A 17,392-nucleotide genomic window follows, 5' to 3' on the forward strand; every position below is an offset into this window, starting at 1 on the left:
TACAGCTTTCATAACAGTGTGCGTTATTGCACGATTGGCTGTAGAGAGTTACGTCCCTTGGGCACGCCAGAAGCCTATGATTGTGGGTTCGAATGCCGGTTCACCCCGATGATATTTCTAGGTTTGTCAGTACCATACCCGTGCTCGTGGGTTTCACCGAAGTGGTAAACGTCGGAGACCTGTATCACTTCGGACTTTCCTCACACATTAAGCTGACACGCCGCGATATAACTGGAATGTTGTTAAAAGCGGCGTTAAATCCAAATCACTCACTCACTATTGCATCTTAATCATTCGTGCATTCATTGAACACAGTGGTGTAAACCTACTTACACAAGCATATGGGGAGACAAGCTGTTACGTCCTTGAACACTTAGCACTGTGTGTTTTTGCATACCTTATTGTTTCGAACAATCACTATTTACTTCTGTTGCTATTGACTATTCCAATTCATTCATTGATATCAATGTCCATTGATACTAGGTGTTCAATTTTCTTAACATAATATTCAAGTTCAAGCCTGCCAAAAAGGGTCACTTATTATTTGACTTGACAGGACTTCACCAATCTTTGTATGTATGCACGAAATTTGATATTAAGTTTTTGAAATGTTCTATAAAAATGTGTGTGTTCGTGCGTGCGTGAGTGCGTACGTGCCTGCATGTGTGTCAATCTCCACCACTGTTGTACATGGCTATCAATCACAGCTCAAATGTGGGAGTGATGAAGCCTATTCCTGGTGTCCCCCGCCGTGATAGTGCTGGAATATTGCTAAAAAGCGGCGTAAAACCTCACTCACTCACTCACACACTCACTCACTCAATGAGTGAACAGCTCCGTCAACCACTAGGCACTAACAGCTCCACACATTACGCAAAAACCACAACTACAAACTCTTCTGCACAGTTTTATTATATTAGGATGATCAAAGAGATACACGTGATTTGTCTTTCATCATCGGGCTATGATCCTGAAAAGGAATACGTTTATAATCAATCTTCAGCTTAGTAGATAGATTACTAGGTTCAATTCATGCCACTTTAAGATTGTGTTTGTTTTTATGCTTAACGCCGCACTCAGCTATATTTCAGCTATATGACGGAGGTCTGATGATAATCGAGTCTGGACCGAATATGTCCGTGATTGACATCATGAGCATTGGTTCACGTAATTGGGATCGATGACATGCATCAACCAAGTCAGCGAGTCTAACCACCCGATCCCGTTAGTCGCCTCTTAGGACAAGCATAGTCGCCTCTTACGACAAGCATGGGTTGCTGAAGACCTATTCTACTCCGGATCTTCACGGTCTCTACTTTCAGATGATTACCTAGCATGATTATAAACCAGCGTTGAAACTAATTGCTACCTTTCCAATATTTTAATTTTGTTTGGATGCAATCGTATATACGAACGAAGAATATATGTCCAACTTACATAGAGTGGCACACGATCTGTTACTCGGCAGGCTTGCGAAGACTACCGGAGGATCCGGCACTGTTGCCTGGAAACAAAACACTCAAAATTGACATTTCAAAAGGTTACAAGAATGTCCATACTTATTGCAACTCAGGGTGCCATGGTTGCCCCTTGAACATTCAAGAAATTAAACCCAATTTGTGAACACCATCAATGTTGTTGACGCCATGATGTCATGATGTGTTGAGTCGTCCCTTCGCCACGAATATGTTTCTAGGTTTCTAGGTTTCCGCACCATACCCATGATCGTGGGTTTCCTCAAATTGGTTAACGACTGAGACCCGCATCACTTCTGGCTTTCCTTCCACACAGACAAAAACAACAAAACAAATCCTAACACGTCATGATATAACGCAAAAAATGTTCAAAGAGGCGTTAAAGGCAACTCACTCACACACTCACTCACTCACTCACTCACTCACTCACCCACCAACCCGACCGCCAACTCACTCACTCACTCTCACTCTCTCACTCACTCACTCACTCGTTGTACATGAACTCCTAAGAGATTATCACCACCCACCTTAGTACGGTTAAAATGATTTACGATCTCCTCATCTAAGGTTTGTTTGTGAAAGGGGCCCTGGATAGTTAGTATATATCTTTCTGTAAAACCCATGTTATTAACACTGCATATGTGTATCAAATAGAAAGCGTAAGTCGAACCTAACTGATCGTACTGTATTTCATGTTTTCGATTGAGACATCTTTACATACTATTTTTACAGCAAACAGTATCGACAAAATATGTATTTTCTATTTGTTACTGGAGTTATGCTAACATACTCTTACACAAGTAATGGAAATTGAAAGTTGAAAGATGCAAAATATAGCAGTACATTTAGGCCAATAACGAATAACAATAATAAATATCATCAGTCGCGGTGAAGACGTTATTTTAACAGTGTCACCTTTTTGGCCACTTTCATTGGCAGCCTCATAGAGATCTCTGGCGCCAACTAGCTCATCGTTCTCCATTTGGTCATCATTCGCCTCTTCGTTCTCTATTGCTGAAATGTACAACATATCCGAATTATAGTGATGATAAAGGAAAATTAAATTTAATTAACAAATTATTAAATGGTCAATTGAGGCTTAAAGATGGCATGCATAATTCGCTCATTAATTAAAGCAATTACCACTCTTCCAGATTGTTCCAAGAATGACGAAGTTGCGTTTCTCTTCATCCCATCTTCGCTCTTTCTTTCAAAAATATTATTGTTTCGAGTCCCGGTTTCCCCGAATGTGTTTACAGGTTTGTCAGCATCATGCCAGTGTTGGTGGATTTCACAAAATTGGTAAACGCTTGAGACCTACATCATTTCCATCACATGAAGCTGCCACGCCCTGATATAGCTGAAATACTGTTGAAGGTGGCGTTAATCGCAACGAAAGGCATACGTATGTACGCCTGTGGCCCAAATCACTCACTCACCCATAACAATCGTGTACCACGCGGTAAATTTCGCAAGTGTCCCATCACAGACTAAACGCCCACGCCTATCCTCTCGTTGGGAGATTCTGGGTAATAATTGATCCCCAGCAACCCATGCTTTTCGAACGACCACTTATTGCGTGTCACCGTACCCCAACAACATGAGATGGCGATCATAAATCATCACTGAATTGTCTGGTCCAGGCCATAGGCTTAGAGGTGAGGTGAGGTTAAATGGGGTTTAACGTCGCGTCCAAGATTATTGCACTTATATAGCGACGTGCATGAATGTTTTTGTGTTTGTGTGGCTGCTTGTACTAGTCCGGACTGATGCCGATTTATAGTGCTAGCCCACTGAGATACCATGCCGCAGTTTAACATACCCCACTCAGACTCAGACCAGTCCTTGTTTTAGCCCCTTAATGCCGAGCGCCAGACAGGGTAACAACAAGTACCATCTTTTAACGTCTTTTGGTATGACGCACATAGGTCTAAGATCATAGATCTGGAATATTGCAACAAACAATAAATATTTGTTTGTTGTTTATCGCCGCTCTTAGCAGTTTTCCAGCTAAATGAAGAAGGTCTTAAAATAATTGAGTCTTAATCACCAATCCGGTGATTGACATCAGACGTGCATCAACCAAGTCAGCGAACCTGACCACCCGATCCCGTTAGTCGCCTCTTACGACAAGCATAGTCGCCTTTTACGGCAAACACGGGTTGCTGAAGACCACTTTTAACGCAGAACTTCACGGGACGATTGTTGCAATTAATAATCAATATACTATTAATGATAAATTGATAATGGGTATATTGAAAACACTGGTACAATACCAGTATAGTACATTGAATATTGTTACTCTAACACAGCCCCATTCCATCTTTCTGATAGCATAGGCCTATGGGTGATAGTGTTACAATTCGTGAAATATATGACATCAATCCGTCCCAACCCATGACCATTTAACTTAGTGTTTCGAAATTAACATCGTTCTTTGTGATATTCTAATCCTTTACATCTTGTTTTTCAACAAGGGGCGACCGCCTCCGTGGTCTAGTGGTAGAGCGTCCACCCGGAGAGCGGAAGGTCCGGGGTTCCATCCCCGACTGCGTCATGCCAAAATACGTTAAAAGATGGTACTTGTTGTTACTCTGTCTGGCGCTCGGCATTAAGGGGCTAAAACAAAGACTGGTCGGCTCAGAGTCAGTACTGTGTCTGAGTAGGGTATTCATGTTAAACTGCGGCATGGTATCTCAGTGAGCTAGCACTATAAATCGGCATCAGTCCGGACTAGTACAAGCAGCCACACACACACACACACGTACATGCACGTCGCTATACAAGTGCAATAATCTTGGACGCGACGTTAAACCCCATTTCACCTCGACTCACCTCACCTCAACTAGGGGGCAGCGGGTGGCACAGTCATTTTAGGCGCCACAAATGGTTGTGGACAATTGCAATCGTTGGCGTTCCAGATCATGGTATGTTCGAAGCCCGGAATCGCCTTTACCTGGGAGCTATATGCACTACGTAGGAGTGTCCTCCCACATTAAGTGACACACCGCGATATAACAGCAACACCTTTGTTAAAAACAACTCACCAATAGAGTATTGTGGTGTTATTTGTCAATGATATTCACAGTTATAGTTCCAAAAGGGTATACGAATTGGTTTTATAATATAAAATGATACACCTAGAAATCACATCAAAAGCCGTCTTATTCGTAACTGAAAAAGAGCTGCAGATTACCTCGCTTTCCACGGTAGTACAGAAATCTCGCTCTTACACCGGGACATCTTGACAGTATCTTTGCCGTCCTGTAGATGCAGCTTGTGGTTGTCGTCCATGACATCCTGATCCTAAAGTTCCTGTAGTAGTATAGCTGCCCATCAGCGTGGATTGCCAGGAGGCACACCAGCAGAACCGCTACCAGAATCACCTTCATCACGTCTTACTGAGGGGTAGAGGGTCGTATTGACATATCGGTGAAATCTGGCTGCGGTAACCGTATCTCTAAACTAACGATTTTGATTTTCACTTGTCGCGTCAAACAGAGTTACATGATGTTCCATACTGTTTCCTGACAGATTCCCGATTCGGAACACCGCGATAACAACCCTGTCATAATATACATGAATCTTAATCCCATGAAAAATGCAACACAATTCGCTTCCTGAAACACTTCAAGTATTTGTATTTATATCAACGCCCATACAACTTTCTAAGTACGTATCGGTTTGGAATCACCGAAAGAGTACTTTTGGCCACCATCAATGAACTCACGTGAGATCACGACGCATGCACTTTACTGAAGCATATAAAGTGTGGTGTAGATTTAAATTGGGGAGATATTAGGAAAACACTAATGTACAGTCTGTAGTCCTGTGTAGCCTCGACAAGTCAAAATCAAAATCGTTTAATGGAAGCAGCCAGGAGAAATGGTCACTGTAGCCATGAACCAGACGAACAACTCCGTATGTTTCTGTGCCGTCAATTTGGTCAATTATACTAAACGCATACAGCGGACTCACTGACAATTTACTTCACATTTTCAGAGTTAAAGGAATATTGTTACGCTTAAACGCTACAGTACACATGGTTATCTTTACTACACGAAATATGTTTGTCTAAAGTTTTGACCCCCTAGAAAAAAGACTACATTCTGAGCAGTGAATGAATTAGTGCTGATATTATTACTAAACAAAGGCGAAACTGATAAATTACTTGCTACTATTTATTTATCTGACATTTGTGGTGGTTCTTAGACTTTCACACGCATCGCTAATAACACATGTACATGCATATCTTTCATAATCAGTGTACAGCCAAAACCAAGTTTCCGATAAACTACGATATGAAAACAAAATGACAACAGACTTTGGCATTAAATGGCACCTTAACTGACTAGTATTTTTTTCAACTTGACAGTCGGGCCAGCTTTACGGAAATGTTACTAGCCCAATTTAGAAGTTACTGGCATTTGGCTAGCGGACAAGCAGCTTTTCCGTGGAACACCTGCTTAATGTCATAGAAGGACATCATCCACAAATGTTCAACCAACCAACTGAGATCAAATGACTCATTTAACAAAATTCTTTCTCCTTTTCTCCTTTTTTTCATGACCGGTAAATTTGAAAATAGTTTATGAATTTTCATGCCAATTCTTCCAAAGACGATTCCCGAGTTTGTTCACTATTTCATCATCCGGATAATTCCGAAGTTAAAGATAGTATATGCATATAGGAAATAATAATATGATGGTAACTACTTCAAAAGATCGATGCTCATAACGTCAGTCACTGGATTGTCTGGTTCAGACTTGATTATTTACAGACCCCCGTCATATAGCTGGAATTTTGCTGACTGCGGCGTAAAACAACCAACCAACCAACCATAGGTAAGACTGTAATTTGTGTAAACGGCTCATAGTTTCAGTAACGCTTATATTCACCGTCTCCGTGGTCAAGTGGTAGAGCGTCCAACCGGAGAGCGGAAGGTCGGGTGTTCGATCCCCGGCCGCATCATAACAAGACGTTACCCTGTCTGAGGCTGTAAGGGTCTGGTCGGCTTGGAGTCAGTATACTGTGTCTGAGTTGGGTATTCATGTTAAACTGCGGCATGGTATCTCAGTTGGCGAGAACAATAAAATCGGCATCAGTCCGGACAAGTACAAGCAGCCACACACACACGTACATGCACGTCCCTACACAAGTAAACTGATTTTGGACGCGACGTTAAACCCCATTTCACCACACCTAACCAGTAACGCCTTTTAACATTTGAACATGGTGGAGCAACTATTTCAGCGAGCCTCAACTCCCGGTCCATTTAGTCGCCTATAACAAGCATAGGTTGCTGGATATCTATATTCTTACCCGGAATGGCCAAGGGCTACCTCCACCAGTGAGTGGGGGTAGATACCAATATGTTCTTATAGCTACAGACCCGTGAAGATCCGGGGTAGAATAGGTCTTCAGCAATCCATGCTTGCCGTGAAAGGCGACAATGCTTGTCATAAGAGGCGATTAAGGAGATCGGGTGGTCAGGTTCTCTGACTTGGTTGATGCATGTCATCGTATGGCAATTTCGTGGATCGATGATCATGATGTCAGACACTGGATTGTCCGGCCCAAACTCTATTATTTACAAACCACCGACATATTGCTGAGTGCGGCGTTAAACGACAAACAAACAAAGTCTTATAGCTACATTCTAATCAAACACAGACGTAGATTCAGAGCGATCAAACAAAAAGAATACTTACATTGCAGTTGAATCTTTTTGCGAGGATGATTTAGGAATATAAAGGTAGCCTTATATAGACAAACCGTGTTATAAAAATGTTCACACTTAATTTTTGATTCCATACATTTAAAAGCTTTCACACTACACATCTGGTCTATGGGGGTGTGGTAGCTTAAACGCTCCTGATTATTTCACAGGCACAACTGCTAAGGGGGCAACAGTTCGTCCCTTATCAGCGATGACATCGACGCCACGCCTCGATCTTCAATAAATCCAGTTTAGTTTAATAGGAATCATTGTCCAAAGTGCCGAAATCCATTTGCAGCTGAAAACCTTCCCTCGGCCTGCTAATAATGTTATCTAGTTTGATAAAAAAAAAAATGACCAGTAAGCATTTTGTATAAACAGGATATGTCAGGTTTGAGTTGAGATGTGTGAACCGCCCGTGATGATATACTATTGCGTCATAAAATAGATCCACTTAATACATGTATGTTCTGGTTGACCATTGTCCATGTCAGACCCCCTGTAACATATCACCAATCAAAGACAAAGAAAGACTACTGCCTTCAGTCTATGTTCTGTATAGATTTTAAACGTGCTGTTGATATCACAATATCACAATTATTATGAAATGACAAACAATTTCATGGATAACAGCTTCTGGTTTATTGCATATAGCAAAAAGAGGAGAAGTACAAACTACAAGTTTTGATGACCGCAATACGGGGAAACTCTGACCACTTCGTCATGATTTACATCCTAAAGGATCTATATGTTGCAGTTCCCATCTGATAGAAATCAGTTACTGTACTAATATGTGTATCCCTGTCCCAATGGACATTAACAGTGTCTTCTATTATCGGGTAGTTTCCACATTGTTTGTTTATTTTGTATATTATGTAACGCCGCACGCAGCAATATTCCAGCTATAGGACGGCGGTCTGTGGTGGGTTTTTCATAAAAGATAGCTGAGATTCTTCCAGTCACGTTTCAAATTATACCTATGCTTGCAAACTTTTCTCACTTTCTACTTTAACGTAATTTAACTGAACAGACGTTGGTGATTTCTGCATAAAAAGGTAATTGATTGAGGCCCTATTTGAGTTTTAAGGGACTATCACGCCGTCAGGGCGTGGCGGGTCAGGGCGTCTTATCAACAGTAATTTCTGAGACATAATTTGATAAAAGCAAAGTGTAATTAATTAAATCTACTCGCAGTTGTCGCATTATTTGACTCTGACGTTAATTTCAAGATTTACAGTATGTACTATTCAAAAGAAGTTAAAGAACACCCGATCTTTCATATGACTATGGTTAATCAGAGGGGGGGGGAGCGAAAAACCGATGTCCCCTCTCGGCCACCATAATTGCTGGGGTCATCGAGTGTGCATATTCTCCTGTCAGTGATCTATCATCTCTCCACACAATGCCATTGAATAAGCCCAGGGATGTTTGGAGCTTCCATTATTATTGATAGAGAATCAAGTTCCCGCGGTACATACTATGGTGTATTAAGAGGCGTCTAACGGTCAGGCTCGCAGACTTGGTTGATGCGTGTAATCGTGTCTCAGTTACGTGGATCGATGCTCATGGTGTAAATCACTAGATTGTCTGGTCCAGACTCGATTATTTACAGACCGTCGTCAGATAGCTGGAATATTGCTGAGTGCGGCGTTAAACAGCAAACAAACAAAACAAACAAAACATTTTTAATCATGACCAGGAAAAGATAGTTTCTCCTGCACATGTGCAGAAACGAAGCCACCTTGTTGCCCTTTCTAAAACCTCTGTTCCGGCAACGACCATACGTGTCCGTTACGATCTGTAGAGTAGAATAACTCTATAAAAATCTGTTCATTTGCCTAACAGCAATACTTCAAGTTAGTAACCATTGACGTTAAACTTTGAATATTGTCACTTGGGGTTCCTTGAAAATACACGTGGTCCCCTTATGGTGAAATCCCCAACTGTTTCAGAGTCAAGTAGGCTTTTACCTACGTCCGAAGTGATCAAGTTAAAATCAGTATAATTCATGAAAAATCCAAATTTTGGCGGCTAATGAAGATGTCACAGGATTATCTGGTCCAGACGCGATTCTTTACAGGCAGCCGTCGCATGGCAAGAGTATCCCCAAATATGACATTTGTTACATTTGACCACTTTCTAAATGGCATTGTGTGTTCATAGCTTTTGGCCATGGGAGCTGTGCCAATTTACACTTGTCAGAGGGGTACACAAAGTGCCTGATCTGGACTACCAGTTATCGGACTCGTTGGCTGAGTGGGTTCCTGGCAAGAGTGTGGGTTCGAATCCCGGATGGTACTCAACCCCCAAAAGTACTAGAATTTGTACTTTACTAATAAAGTTTAATCCTAAATAAATTTTTTGTTACAAATCAATAGGTCGCCTAGTTTTTAGCGTTGTGTTTATAAATGTGTTGTTGTTGTATGACTAATAGTATTTCTATCACATAGGAAACGGAAGCTGACTATGAAAGTATATCTCAATACTGCGATAGACCCTTAGATTTTTTACCGCACCTCCCCACTTCCGTATCTCAATGAAACGTAAAAAAACACAGAAAGCGCCCCTTTCATAAATTACACCAATGAATTTCAAGAGGGATACACTGGTCTTTCCAACATTTAGAACCTAAACACGTTTAGCTGTTAAATACAATCCTAAACATGTCAAAATTATGGCAGAAGGCTTAGGTTTGTGTTTAGATCCTTAACACAAACCTAAGCCTAAGTGTGCCGAAGTGTGGACTAGACACTATAAATCCGGTATAAGTCCAGACTAGTTCAAGCTGACACACGCACGCCGCTATACAAGTGCAATAATCTTGAGACTCGTGAACATCCGGGGTAGAATAGGTCTTCAGAAACAAATGCTTGCCGTAAAAGGCAACTATGATTGTCGTCAGAGGCGACTAACGGGATCGGGTGGTCAGCCTCGCCGACTTGGTTGATGCATGGCATCGTTTCCATAATGCGTGGGTCGATGCACATGATGTCAATCACTGGATTGTGTGGTCCAGACTCGATTATTTACAGACCGCCGTCATAGAGCTGGAATATTGCTGAGTGCGGCGTTAAACAACAAACAAAGCGACAATTTTGAACCGCATTTCACCTCACCTTAAACACGTCAAAATGTAAAGAATGACGAAAACAGTTTAAGAAATTTTATTGCATCATTATCAAATATATATGATCAACACACTGACTCCGGTACGCTCCCACGCCTGCATACCTGCAACAATAACACAACAGAATGATATTAAAGTAAACACCAAAACAAGTTGAGTCAAATGCCGCTTTGGGCAGCATTCAAGTATATCACGGCACAACAGTTCGGACAGTCCAACGTGACGCAGGTCAGACACGGAACCATGAGCACGTGTTTGGTATAGTAGACCATGGTTAATAATCGGAGCGAAGTTGACATAAGAACCTGCGATCAGCGGATCCTTGCGGCACCTTAGAGTGAGTGGGTGAGTATGGTTTTACGCCGCTTTTAGCAATATTCCAGCAATATCAAGGCGGGGGGACACCAGAAATGGCCTCACACATTGTACCAATGTCGGGAATCGAACCCGGGTCTTGGGCGTGACAGATTGAAAGCTTAAACCACTAGGCTACCCGACCGCCCCTGCTACACCTGAGATTACTGGGCCATCGGCGTGAAAATGAAAAAAACCCGGAGAAATTACATTAACATTATTAGTTATTATTTAAATGGTCACACAATGATATTCAATCGACATCATTTTCTACAATAATAAGAAGACACATTTGATTTATTCAAACACTATCACAAAACACGCTTATATTCATCACATTGCACTAAAGAATGTACTTTCACGCCTATCGTCTTATGCTGATTTTTCATAGAATACATACGGACGTACATTTCCGAACATTAGTGAGTGTCTAACCTGTATAAATAATATTGTTATGCCCAAATATGTTTCATAAATTCGTTTTTAAATATAACTTCGTATTCATGACTAAGTGTGTAGTTCTCAACTTGTTCTCTTCGCTATATTTTTCTAAAATAATGCTGTTGCGACGTTAAATTTTAACTTCAGTGAGTGAGTGAGTTGGCTTTAACCCCGCTTTAAATAGTATTTCAGGTATATAACGCAGTGTCAGTTTGATGTGGAAGAAAAGCCCGAAGTGATGCAGGTCTCAGACGTTTACCACTTTCGTGAAACCCACGAGCACGAGTATGGTGCTGACAAACATAGAAACATATTCGGAGGCAACCGGGATTCGAAACCACAATTCTGGCGTTCCCAAGGGACACAACTCTGCACAGCGAATTGCGGCGCCTTTGTCGGCTGAGCCACCCGTGCGCCTTCATCAAGTCCCGCACAGAATCTGGGATAGTCAAGTGTAAGCAGTGAAGTTATGAAAACACAGACATACTCACCATCGTCTTCGACATCAGCCAATTTCATCAACTTGTCTCCACCTCTGACTTTGAATAAAACCTGTGATTGGGTAGTGTGCCCTGGGCAATGCCAAGATACTCCAGATCTGAAACACACAATGAACGGATAACCTATTGTGACAACCTGGCCTTTGATCTCGCCTCCGTCAAGGGTATAATTGCCATAAAATGTGGAGAAGAACATTGTTAAGCTATTTACCTCTTCCTTCCAACTTAGTCGTACTTCTTATCCATCTCCCCTTCCTTCGCATCCACCCTCTCCTCACCAGCCTCATCCTCCTTCTCTTCCTCCCCACACAAAACCGTTGCACCTCCAGAAACACGAGGTCCACCAACACCATCAGCAACAGCAGAAGCAGAAGCAGTTTCATGACACCGCTGTGATGAACAAGGTCTAAAGCAAAGCGTAAATCTCTTGGTCTATATTATTTATAAAGTATGAAATATGAAAAAAGAAATGAACGACTACAAATTTTAAACACAAGCAGATCGATGTCCCTGAGTGAGTGAGTGAGTGAGTATGGTTTAACGCCGCTTTTAGCAATATTCCAGCAATATCACGGCGGAGGACACCAGAAATAGGCTTCACACATTGTACCCATGTCGGGAATCGAACCCGGGTCTTGGGCGTGACGAGGGAACGCTTTAACCACTAGGCTACCAAACCGCCCCGATGCCCCTGAAAAAAGTCGGATTATTTCATAAGGACAAATTTCAAAATAGAAAACGAAGATAAATGTAAGAAATAGATAAATACTACGACTTCAAGAAAAATATTCCATACATTTTATGTTCATGCCTGCCGATTTAAAATAACAAATTTCGAAAATTCTTCTTATATTATATTTTTACGATCAAATATATGGAGGGTTTAATATCAAAAGAATGCAGCATCCGTTATTTCAAACAGGTATATGCATACAAAAGAAAAGATGCTCTCCTGATCAAAGGTCAAAATAATCTATTGGCCGAAAGTCAAAGTAATATCTTAGTAAATAACTAGTACCATACTCACAATATGTCTGTTCCTTTATGGAATATGTGTTTCAGTATAGTGTCAACTAGTCACGGTAACGATCAATACTCCCTGTTGTTATGAACAAAGCATGGACTGCTTCTGCTATCGTCGTCATATCACCCTACAACAATTCAACGTGTAAACCCCATTTGTGATAAACATATGCGCCATTTGACAAAAAGTGATAGGGGCTTGGTTGTAAACCATCAAACGGAGTAGAACAGTACTGAGTATTATTTAGGAGATAAACATTTTGCTTATTCAATGTAGAGCTAGGTTACCTGTTTCCGCGCTAAACTGAGTTTGGAACCAAACGCGCAGCGCTAAAGTTAACTTTTGTAACCCAGCTCTACATTAAAAACACAGTGTGTTTATCACCGTTATACCGTGACAAAATAAAACGCGAACTTTTTGGTGTTAGCAATTTAAATATTTTGTGTGTGCGTGCATGCATGCATGCATGCGTGCGTGCGTGCGTGCGTGCGTGCGTGTGTGTGTGATAACTGGCATTGCTTATCTAAATTTCAGGAATGACTATTTTGTTTTGGTTCATTGAAGTATGAATAGAGTTAAAAACGGAGTCCAAACTGTATGAATTCCTATTATTAAATAACACAAGAGCAGCAAATATGTAATCAACAACACTTTAATGACAAATAGGATTTAAACATATACATGCGTGTGATAAGATCGATAAACATTCCACATTGACAGGTTACGGAAAGGGGCGAGTTGTGACGAATGGGCGCTGGCTTGACGAAAACAACCGAATGTGAGATCGGCTCCTTGGGCGTGAATCTCCTTCCCATGGTATGGCACCTAAGTTATCATCGCGAGATCCACGGGCGATTGTCCTTGTGGGGAGCTTGATACAGCAATTTGGGCTCATCTACATGAACGTCATCTCAATATCAGCTGTTTGGATAGATCTCTCTGAACGTTTGAAAAAAACACATTTTAAAATGATGTTATATGACAGAAAACTATTATTCTTCCATTAACTAACCTTTTCATTTTCGAGTTAAGCTAAATACATGGAGAAAGTAGACATTGCCAAGTATTTGAGAAACACTATGAGCACCTTTCAAGGCCTAATTTTTCACCGATTTATCAATACATGTTGTAGAAAACAACATCTCTATAAATATAACCTTCGGTCAAGGACGTACTAATGTTGAAAAAATGTACATATTGTTTTTCAAAAGCCTCATAAACAGACCATTTCAGCTCATTTAGTCTTTGATTTGACACCATTAGTTTTAAACTAAAATGTTCAAAAAAAAGTTTTAACTGCCTGTCAAATAAGCTCTCCGAGATTTGCAGGATTTGTTTCTTCTTCTTTCATAACGGAAAATTGGCGGGTAAGAACCCTTTTATATGCTCCATAAAACCCAATGTACCCCAAGTGATCCTGCTACAACAAATGTATCTTACCGACATGTTTTAATATGACATTGTAAAATAATTTAAACAAATTCATAATTGAAAGAAAACAGCTGATCGATTGAGCTGAGGTTAGCTTGCGCTATGTGGGATGTCAGATATCCACGTGCAGCCTGATTTGCTCGTGGCGGGGTATAAGAGATTTTTTCCTCCGCTGAGAAATAATGAATTAATCAGAAATAATCAGTGGACAATAAAGTATGTTTTCTTTCAAAGGCACTGACTATTATTGATTAAATATCCCATGCAGACAGGGGACAGTCGTCTAACCTGTATTTTGGACACCCATACTACAAGGTTCATTCAAAATTGCTCATTCTATTTACTGAGAAAGAGCGTTACCTGCGCAGCCTGATCGCTGCGTTATTCTCAGTGTAGTCGAAGGGAGATAACCCGCGTTCTTTCTCATTACACTTCAGAGGGTGTAACAGACGACATGAACCGGATTAATGTGATATCATATCAAGATCAATGCACATAGGTAAATCTGAGAGAAAATGTGTGTACAGCTGATTGCTATTTCCGGCTTAGTATTTTTTTATTAAATGTGAAGGCCTACTACACATAAATGGAAGAGTATTCACTCGTGGTGTTTTAGTAAACTGCTGTCAAAAGAAAGTACATATACACCCATGTTTGATAGTGCCTAAAAATGAAACAAACAAGGGTTTAACGCCGCTTTCAAGTATTCCAGTTATATCACGTGGGAGGAAATCCCGAAGTGAATCAGGTCTATGACGTTTACCACTTCGGTGAAACCCACGAGCAAACAAACAAACATAGAAACATAATCGGGGTGAACCGGGATTCGAACCCACAATCATAGGTTTCTGGCGTGCTCAAGGGACGCAACTCCGCACAGCGAATCGCGGCGCCTCAGACGACTGGGCCTCCCGTGCCCCCTGTTTATAAATGTTTTGTTGCTGTATAGCTAATAAAAAACTTTGAGGTGCGGAAGGGAAAGCTACGGGTAGAGAGTGATTGTGGCGGTTTGTGAAAGTTGGTGAAATGTGACAACATTGAATAAGAACAGAGATCGGATTATAAATGTAAAAATACACGAGAGATCTCCTGTTCTCAGGTGCCGCAGTTAGGGACTGAGTATTATTTTACGCCGCTTTAGCAAATATTCCAGCCATATCATGAGGAGCAACGCCCCAAATGAGCTCTACACATTGTACGCATGTGCGTATCGCAGAGGAGTCTACGGCGTTACGAGCGAACAGCTAATTTACACAGTCACAATGCTAGTTCACAGAAGGCTCTATAGCAGTCGCAACGCCTCGGAACACAGTAAATGTGCATGAGTGAAATTCGTCACAACTCGCATCTTTTCTTAACCTGCAAGAACTTGTCCCGGAATGGCACGAGTTGGTCACGAATGCATGAATGAGAGACTTGGGTTTATCGCCGCTTTCAGCATTATTCAAGTCATACCACGGCTCGGGGTACCAAGAATGGGCTTCACACAGTGTAACCATATGGAGAATCGAACCCTAATATTCCAACGAACCAAGGCGTTGTCCAATAGGTTTGCATCCAACCTTCCCAATGTCCCCGTTCCAATTTAATTTTGGCTTCGTCTTTTCAGACTATTCATATAAACAAATGTCATGTCAGATTTTTGGCGTTGTATATTTCACGAAGGTGTTCGTCAGCACTGTCACGTGATGTCGTAGTTGCGAGTTAAACCAATCAGGACACACTTCCGTTGCACAAGGTTTTGATGCGCGTTAATTCAGACCCAGTGGATGGAAGCAGACGTGACTCATATTCAAGAACTGCACCCCTGTGTCAGATTAATTTCAACAAGCTGGTGAGATTTCATTTATAGCCGAGATGAACATGAACTTAGAACTTGATAATAATGATACGTTAAGTGCAAGAATATGTTAAACAAACAATCTATTTGCGGCCATGGCGTATACAATGATCATAATTTCCCAGTCTTATGCATTTATCCTTGGTTAATATACAGAGTGTGCGAAGGAAAAACGAATTGAAGGAATGCCTATTAAGTTTATTATTTATTCAATGATACAATCTTCAATGTAGTAGAAAAATTAGACAGCAAATAAGTAACTTGAAAAATGGCGAGGTGAAATGGGTTTTAATGTCGCCTCCAATATTACTGCACTATTTCACTAGTTTAGCTTTTTTAGCGACGGGGTTGGGGGTGGGGGTGGGCGGCTGCTTGTACTAGACCGGACTAATGACGAGGATGTTATAGTGCTAGTTCACTGAGATACCATGCCGCAATTTAACATAAATGCCCCACTCAGACACAGTATACTGACTCCCCGCCGACCAGTCCTTGTTTTAGCCCCTTAATGCCGAGCGCCAGGCCGGTAGCAATAAGTACCCTATTTTAACGTATTTTGGTATGACGCGACAGGGGATCGAAGCCCCAACCTTCCGCTCTTCGGGGCCTGTTCCACAAAGCGATCTTAGAGCTAGGATTGTCGTAAGCCTGTGTTACAGTATGGGAGTTACGATCATCTTAGCACTAAGATCGCTTTGTGGAACGGACCCCTGGTGTCTTGTTTCATTTTCGACGGTGTTTCGATAGAGTTACTCGACAAGTTGTTTCGAACGTATTGACGGACATGTACGTGTCTCATTTCCTGGATATAAACATATTGACGGACATGTACGTGTCTCATTTCCCGGTTATCACCATATTGACGAACATGTACGTGTCTCATTTCCCGGTTATCACCATATTGACAGACATGTACGTGTCTCATTTCCTGGTTATCATCATATTGACGGACATGTACGTGTCTCATTTCCTGGATATAAACATATTGACGGACATGTACGTGTCTCATTTCCTGGTTATCATCATATTGACGGACATGTACGTGTCTCATTTCCTGGATATAAACATATTGACGGACATGTACGTGTCTCATTTCCTGGTTATCATATTGACGAACATGTACGTGTCTAATTTCCTGGTTATCATCATATTGACGGACATGTACGTGTCTCATTTCCTAGTTATCATCATATTGACGGACATGTACGTGTCTCATTTCCTGGTTGTCATCATATTGACGGACATGTACGTGTCTCATTTCCTGGTTATCATCATATTGACGGACATGTACGTGTCTCATTTCCTGGTTGTCATCATATTGACGGACATGTACGTGTCTCATTTCCTGGTTATCATCATATTGACGGACATGTACGTGTCTCATTTCCTGGTTATCATCATATTGACGGACATGTACGTGTATCATTTGCTGGTTATCATCATATTGACGGACATGTACGTGTATCATTTGCTGGTTATCG

At 41.3% G+C, this 17,392-nt stretch overlaps 1 protein-coding gene across 1 annotated transcript; it reads right to left on the reverse strand.

Moving 5' to 3' along the window:
* Window positions 1-894: 894 nt before the first annotated feature.
* Window positions 895-7,211, reverse strand: LOC139445796 (uncharacterized). Its single transcript, XM_071227020.1, has 5 exons — window positions 7,187-7,211; window positions 4,672-4,876; window positions 2,391-2,489; window positions 1,438-1,504; window positions 895-970 (listed from the first exon to the last, which is right to left on the reverse strand). The coding sequence occupies exons 2-4, from the start codon at window positions 4,865-4,867 to the stop codon at window positions 1,458-1,460; spliced, it is 342 nt and encodes a 113-aa protein (XP_071083121.1). The 5' UTR covers window positions 4,868-4,876; window positions 7,187-7,211; the 3' UTR covers window positions 895-970; window positions 1,438-1,457.
* Window positions 7,212-17,392: the final 10,181 nt, after the last annotated feature.

Source organism: Haliotis cracherodii, unplaced genomic scaffold, assembly GCF_022045235.1.
Source record: "Haliotis cracherodii isolate W230 unplaced genomic scaffold, xgHalCrac1.p SCAF_6, whole genome shotgun sequence".
Classification (NCBI taxonomy): Eukaryota; Metazoa; Mollusca; class Gastropoda; order Lepetellida; family Haliotidae; genus Haliotis; species Haliotis cracherodii.